We start from the raw sequence: 7984 nt of genomic DNA, 5'->3' as shown, positions 1-7984 counted from the left end.
AACCAAGCCAACCTCCCCCATTCGTTCCAATTCAAAATTTTCCCCCCCCCCCCCCCCCCCGAAATTCAGCTATTCTTTAGGCAATTACCACCTAGTAAAGGAGGTACGAGAATAATAAATTTGCCTCCAGTGGAAGGTATCTTATGGGTCTAAATGATCCTGTATGTGATGCAGAATGACGGTAACTACTGATGCGAAATAGCCACCCCGCTTTCGTCTTCCTGATGCTTTTCGTGTCTGTCCGTTTCCGGACGTCTTACTTACTTTAGAACGCCAAATGAGATGTACCTACCAAGAGCTTTGAGCCTTATAAGTCAGAAAGTTCAGCGTTCAGTTTTCTAGATTTTGTGCGGTGATTCTAAGGTGCAAACGTCTTTGCTTTTCTTGTGCAAGAAATAACCACCTGCCGATTTATCCCATCTACATATTTTCCGCACAGACATAACTTTGTGTGATCACAACATTCGAAAGACTACATCTGTCAAAGACGAGCTGCTCACAAAGCATCATTCGGAGCATTAGAAGAGGTAGAAAAACACAAGTTCAGGATGGAAAGCACAAAAAGAAAACTCCAGTTGCCATCGGGTTCCCATCATCTGGTATTGTTTTAACCATCGCCTAAGAGTACATCTTTGTAGTAGATTATCACGTTTGGTTATCACGTTCGGAAACCTAACTTATACAGGCAAAACACGAATGTTTAACCACTAAACTGTGGAGATCCGACGAGAGGAATGAAACAGGTTCATCAATTAGATGTGTCGATAGACAAAGCTTGGGACCAAATGGCACAGTCACTTCAGACAACATAATGACGTGTGTCAGATTGTCAGGCAAGAGAACATTTTAACGGTATTTTGTCACCCACATACCCGAAACAATGTCTTGAAATTTCAAGAAAGTATACTATCGGGGAGAGGAACGCAAAGACAATAAACAAAACCTTGATGCGATAAATGGATATTTTGTCTTCAGGTTGCTTGTGACAAATTTTGAAATTTTTCTTTCAAAGACCACTGAGCATGGTAAACATCAGCATATAGTTCATTTTATTGCTATCTTCGGTCATCAACACGGCATCGCAGCGTTACAATTCAAAAGTGTTCAAAGCTAAATTATTAGTCAATTCAGGCTCAGTTCACTTATTTGGCATATTTGTGTCAGACCCTTGCTCTCTGAATGCCGTGAAGGTCAATCATCTATGGCGTCAGAATGGTTTATCCCTGAATCTGAAGTGACGTGTGTATCAAGCTACAGTACGAGCTGTTTTGTTGTATGGCTGTGAGACTCGGCCTATTCGGGCAGTGGAAATGAGAAGTGCTCAGGTGTTCGACAATCGTTGTCTCAGAACCATAGCTCGTGTGAATTGGTGTCGGCAAATCCGTAACGAGGCAGTTAGAAAGCGCGTTTTCGGTCGTGTAACGGGTACTTCCATTGAAGAATGTGTCCGCTGCGTTGGTTGGGACATGTGTTGCGTACGTCGAACCATCGTTTGCCGAAGAGAGTATTGTTTTCCATGCCCAATTCGGAGTGGCGTAAACAGAGAGGTGGCCAACCCTTGACTTGGCAGAGGAGTATGAAGGAGTTCACGAAACGCTTGTGTGCTGTCTGTGCTACTCGCTTTCCAGGATGGGGACCGCGTGATCCTCACTGCGCCTGGCTGCCAACCGATGTCAGTGGCGTTCTTGTTGTCAGTTTCTATCCAGATCGCCTGAGGGAGTGTCTGGAGGTGTGGGCACCTCGGAATGATTGTAGTAAGCTAGCACTGAGTCCCTCCGTCGTTCACCTTTACTCTTTTCTCTACAATAAGGCTGTCAAATAAACCATGGTTGTACCGCAGTGGGGCATCGGTGCTGAACACTGATGTCATGCTGTCGATGATGATGACTTGCTCTCTGAAGTCGTAGTGATATCATACACTTAAGCGAGCCTTTAGATTGCTCGTTGAAGTGTTCATGTTATATCTGCTACTTTGTAAATCCGTGGTGTCTGCTGCTGACCCGCTCCAGTGCCTAGTTGCCGGAAAAAGATTCACAAAAGGGAACTTTACAGCTATATTCTGAACAAGCGAGTGCGAGGGCGTGAGTGCGTGCGAATGCAAGAGCAAAAGTTACAACGGCCCCATGCTATTTAAAGCGGACTTTCTCACATTGATCCAGGCTGTCTGATAGGCGTTAGTGAACACCCATCAACATCGATCGTGCCTCTATGAAATGCCTGAACGCAGATCACATTCGGTCGTGCTTCCGTGGCGTGCAAGAACACTCATCAGCTTTTGCTGAACTGATTTAATGGCTGACTGGCCTGGATGCTTGCCGGCTTTCCTACTGAGATTTAGGTGGAGCAGTAAGTTCCGGGCGTTCTGAGGTTAATTCAGGAATCTAACCTGCCTGATAGTTCGTAACATACCTGGAATAGTCCCATAGAAGGTCGGTTCATTTAGCTGGTTGTTCTAGCTCGATAATTCTTCAAAGTTAATCACGTGACGGCCGGCAGCCGACGCGTCCCGCACGCATTTATCGTACTTCATTTTTATTGAATACCGACCAAGGAAGCGAGCTCGAATGCAACTACCCGTCAGCAGGGGTTATATATAGAGTGAACAGGTTAAAAGCGTGACTATAGTTCACCAGTTTTTCAGCCTTATACAACATTGTACCAACGCGGTGCCAATCTGAACTCTTCACCAAAAGGTTTATTGGTAAGTAGAACGCTTTTGACCAAGCGTTGTAATCTTTCACGTGATGATATTTAATGCGTGTACAGGTGGTAATTCGCTGTTCTGATGAGAATTTTGTTGATAAGCCTAATTTGGGGTTCACAACTTCCCACAAATGTACCTGACGTCAGAACAACGTAAGTAAACGAAACTCGGTGTACGCACACAGTTTGTTTTGGTATCTCAATACCAGACAGATATGAAGGGGCTTCACTTAGCTACATGACAGACACGGTAACAGTTCCAGACAGAGTATCATAACGAGACATTCACGCTTCGTTTACCAGCAGTCACAAACAGCTGCTTCAGAGCGCACAAAATGGATTCTAATCTATCAGTCACTATTGTCTTGAAGAAAGTCGACACATTTGATTGTGTAACAAAGTAATACGGTGGGAAATGAGACCATGTCGAAGCGTTGGTGAGACAAGAACAGGTGACGTCCGAGTGACGAAGCTGGAAGCTTATGGGATCAGGATGTAAATTTGCAATCAAACTTGGGTTCAAGTAGGACATAAGGTTGCTGGGAACTCGGGAACTGCGCCTACCTGATGAACCCCAAGAAGGGCGAAACCGGTCGTGGGCTGTCGAAGAGTTTTCAGTGACCTTGTGAATAGTTTCCCTAACGAAACAAATCTGAAGATGTTTCTCCCGAAACTGGACTACATATTACTCCTATCAGTGTAAGATAGATACATTTTTTATTTGCCCCTCAACACAACGGTACTGATAGATCTCGGATCCCCTGGCCTTCCGTGGCCATGCTGTGTTCTTTATAAGCCTGTTGGCAGGCTTGTAAGGATACGGGTCATCAGCGTGTTTCCTTTTAAAAAATGTTCCCTATTACGCTCGGCCCAGCGTGCAGATGTGGCATGTTGGAGGAATCAAGCCCGTAATTCACTGGATTGAAACTAGAAAAATGCATGCATGTACTGTTCTGAAGACCAGGTGGGTCACGAGCATATAATTTTCTCGTCTAGACAAAATATCCTGGAGTTGGAATACTACTGTTGAGTTCTGCTGCAAAGGTTTTGGACAGTGTGGAGCAAAACAAAATCGCACTTCAGACGACCGCAAGTATATAAACGTTATCCTTGGCTTCAACAAACTCACATGTTGGTAAGAAAAAGACTGCACTCCTATACATTTGGCCACGCATTTTTGTACCTTGACCAAACTGGGAAGTCCTGACTGACGGGTCAATAGATCGTCACAACCAGGACAGTCACTGGGTCGCCGTTCGATTGGTCGGGCACCCCAATCACATCTCTCAAGTGTGAACACATTCGCCTGTTCAGACGCGAAAATACAGCGTTGGTGGAGAAGCGGTAACACGCTCGCCTGGCATGTCTGATGTCCAGAGTTCAAATCTCGGCAAGACCACTGGATATGGGCTGGTGATGAGCTCTAATAAGAGCGAAACTCGAGTCCAGTGCTTCCGTTTGGTGTGGACTCATTGGAATAATCACGCCAGAACAGGAATACGACCGTTCAAACGAGAGTGGTGTGAATTTGATCAAGGCCATAGAAACGTTCGCTAAAGCCGAACCCAGACAGTCGCTCATTCCTAGGCATTCCATCTGGTGGATTGAAAACTATGTCAGCAAACTGTACGGACTGTAAGTAAGCCAGCCGGAGTAACAGGTAAGGTCTGTCACTTCAAGTAAGTTTTCAACTCCCAAGTGATTTGCACCACCTGGGCCTAGTAAATCAACACCTGGTATTTCAGTTTTTATGGCACTAGCCTAGTGAGCCATAGGTTCGAATCCCGTCCGAAGGTTTTTAGTTTTCGTTTGCATTATGTGAACTCAAGCGTTTTCAAATCTATTTTCCTGTCAAAGAAATAGTTCATTGTATTGTGTAGAGAATGCTTTCAGAGTAGCATCCTACCCGAAACTTTATTGTCATCCTTGTTAACGTTTCATGTGATCAGCCAGTTTGAAAAATTCTTCGAAATTCGAACGTTGTATGCCTGAACTATCCATTAACTACTGGGTCAAGTCATGCTCCTCGACATGCAACCACTGAAAACGCCACTTACAATCCACGGGGAAGTACTCGAAGTTGCGGAGCGTTTTACGTATCTTGGAAGTTGTGTTAGTTCCAACTGCCAGATGCCGGATGAGGTCAATGAGCAAATCTGCGACGCTCGGTTCACGTTTCCTACTTTTAGACACCTATGGCGTCAAAGTGATGTATGCAATCTCAAGGGACGTGTGTATCGAGCTGCAGTGCGGGCTGTTTTGTTGTATGGCTGTGAGACTTGGCCTATTCGAGCAGCGGAACTGAGACGTCTTCAGGTGTTCGACAGTCGTTGTCTCAGAACCATAGCTCGTGTGGGTTGGTGTCGGCGAATCCATAACAAGGCGTTTTCGGTTGTGTAATGGTGTGTAACTTCCATTGAAGAATGTGTCCAGCACCAGAAGCTGTGTTGGTTGGGACATGTGTTGCGTGTGTCGAACCATCGTTTGCCGAAGAGAGTGCTGTTTTCCATGCCCAAATCAGACTGGCGTAAGAAGAGAGGTGGCCAACACTTGAATTGGCAGAGGAGTATGAAGGAGATCACAAAACGCTTGTGTGTTGTCGGTGCTACTCGCCTTCCAGGATGGGGACCGCATGATCGTCACTGTGCCTGACTGGGGATGCTGCAAGATGTGGCTTCATATGGCGATCGTGTTACCGGTTTCTATCCAGATTGCCTGAGTGAGTGTTTTGGATGTGTAGGCATCGCGGAATGATTGTAGTAAGCCAGCACTAAGTCCCTTCCCCTTTATTTTCCCTTCACACATTCAAATAAATCATGGCTGTGCGTCAGCGAAGCATCGATGTTGAACACTGATGTCATTCTGTCCATGATGGTAATGATGACTGGGCCAAGTTCAGTTGCGATGAATTTTTGATGGACAAAACTGGGTGCAGAGCTAAACTTCCCTCGCGTTGTTCGTAGCCGAAAGAGATTGTGTTGCTATTGCGCTGGTATTACGTTGTATTTGGGCAACACACTGTGAAGACGGACCACCAGTTGAATAGCAATCACGCTTCAGATAGATCTACTCTCTCTCTACCCAAACTTGTCACTCATGCACCTCAGGACTGGTTCCCGTACCGGGTCACGAACTGTAGCGGAGTGCGTCACTCGAGTATGCATGTGCGAGTGTGTGATACTTCATCAATTAGAACCGACGTTTGAGGTTTTATTTCTGTTTACGCCCTTACCTGAGTAAGTTTCCAGCTGCGATTTGTTCGTGTGTCTAAAAATTCATGGAGAAGGCCAATACATGACCATTTCGTAATTTGGGAACGATAATGACATTGACACAAGAACTTCGACACTATTCTCTTCTTGGACATTCGCACAAGATTGCGAAAAGATGATACCCGAAAATAGTCCTCTCTTTGTTTCAGTTGCAAACTAATCGAGTGAGACCAAATGTTGGGCCAACACGGAACACTGAAAATCAAATCGGAGTCATTGGATCACAAATTCAAAGTATGTTCTCACCAAGAAGTCATTCACCTTCGGAAATGTAGATCTGAATGCGATACCAAGAAATTGCAACACGCAACAGCGAGGAGCTGTCTGTTTGTCTGGTGCCCCTTCTACCAGAGTAGATTTGCGCAGTCGAGACATAGTCGTGACTAGCTCTTCTGTGAGATTCACATCCAGTCTTGACAACGGATATCAACTTTAATGTGGTAAAGTCAACAAACGTTCTGCTAACGCAGCCGATTGTCATTCTCCCGTGTGGTGATTTGGACTACCTTTGTGCACAACACCGGCCTCGAGACGTGTTTTCGAAAAAGAAGGAAGTTCTCGAAACAGCTCCTCCAATATCTGTATTCGTTAGCAGAATTTCAAAAGAAGTATGGTTATATGCCGTAGATTTTTCCATGATCATCATTTCGCGACCAGGATAACAGACAGTCCAAAATCTCAAGAAGCTTGAAGTTTCAAGGTATATCTCGAGTCTTCCGATAGATGCCCCTATTCGAACGATCACACAGCAGTGTAGTCAGCCTAGGCGAAAGACAAGGGACAAGTACTGATAAAAGGAAACTACTCGCAAGGTTGCGGAAAACTCTTCGACAGCCTACAACCGGTTTCGCACTTCTTGGGGCTCATCAGGTAGGCGCGGTCCCCGAATTTCCGTCAACCGGTCGTGGGCTGTCGAAGAGTTTCAAGCAACCCTGTGAGTAGTTTCCTTTATGAAAATATACTGCCTCGAATATCGTACCAACTGGATCATGAGGCGGTCTGTGTGCAGCACACTCAGTTGGAGGACATCATAAACGAGAGATTCAATTGGGTTTCCCTTGAAAACCAAATTGATTTGCAAATGAGTGTATTTCTCGAAAACAGTGCTGATCAAGTTATAACAGGGTTGATGCTTTGTGACTTTTTGTCTCAGAAACGCCTTAGAAAGTGGACGAAGGTCATGGATCAGCTGACAGTCAAGCATTACGTTGTGAGCTCTCACGTATGTCCATCTTTTTGTCTATCTATCTATGTTCCCTGGTATTCGGCCTCTGGCCGCTTTCAATCCAGCTCACAATTGACTTTACAAGTCGTACATTATCGATTTGCCTTGACTCTGGGTCATGCTGCCCAGAACCCAAATCAACCGCTCTCCTAGAGCGTGAGTGCGCATGCGTGACCACCGTCACGTCATCAGGACTGACTGATTTTGCTCAGTGTAGGTGCTGTCATGACCCAAGTAATCAAGGTGAAAGCGGCACACTCTGCAACGCGAGTTTTGTCACAGTAACTAAGTTCATTTGCATTTTCCAGATGGAAGATGGAAGCCGAAGAACACGGTATGTTGTTCGTGTTGTAACCCTCTCATGATCGAAAAGTACAATCACACTTCTGGATGAAATACACTAAGCTGGTGTTTTCACTGCAGTCTGTTGCCTGAGGTCGTACAACCATATTCGCCTCAAAATTGTTTTACAGTAGTCTAAATATATCCGGAAATTAGAGACGAAAACAGGATAGAATGGAATGCATTGAAAGTGACATGGTAGTTATTTTGCTAATCGATTCTGACAGTATCTCAAGTTGCCTGGTCGCTGTCGCAACCACTTTCAAACGAGCGTACCACTTGAAAAAAACATCGATTTTCTGCAGTACCTCTCAACCAACATTCTCAATTGGATGGGACTTGCTCGATGGCGATGAAAGTTGACAAGATTTCTTGGGAAGAAAATAAATTAAAACTGACTCAAGCTTTTGTTGCTTCGGAAAGAAATGATTAACTTTACCTT

At 45.0% G+C, this 7984-nt stretch overlaps 1 protein-coding gene across 1 annotated transcript in view; it reads left to right on the top strand.

Annotated features, from left to right (window-relative positions):
- Positions 1-1562, top strand: part of T265_06932 (hypothetical protein) — a gene marked incomplete at both ends in the record, with an annotated part of 9268 nt that extends 7706 nt beyond the window's left edge. The window contains one exon of the mRNA XM_009172335.1: positions 1258-1562. Within this exon, the coding sequence (XP_009170599.1) occupies positions 1258-1562 (305 nt within the window). The remainder of the gene's footprint in view (positions 1-1257) is intronic.
- Positions 1563-7984: the final 6422 nt, after the last annotated feature.

Source organism: Opisthorchis viverrini (genome assembly GCF_000715545.1).
Source record: "Opisthorchis viverrini unplaced genomic scaffold opera_v5_152, whole genome shotgun sequence".
NCBI classification, from domain to species: Eukaryota; Metazoa; Platyhelminthes; class Trematoda; order Opisthorchiida; family Opisthorchiidae; genus Opisthorchis; species Opisthorchis viverrini.
This window is presented reverse-complemented; position numbering and strand designations above follow the sequence as displayed.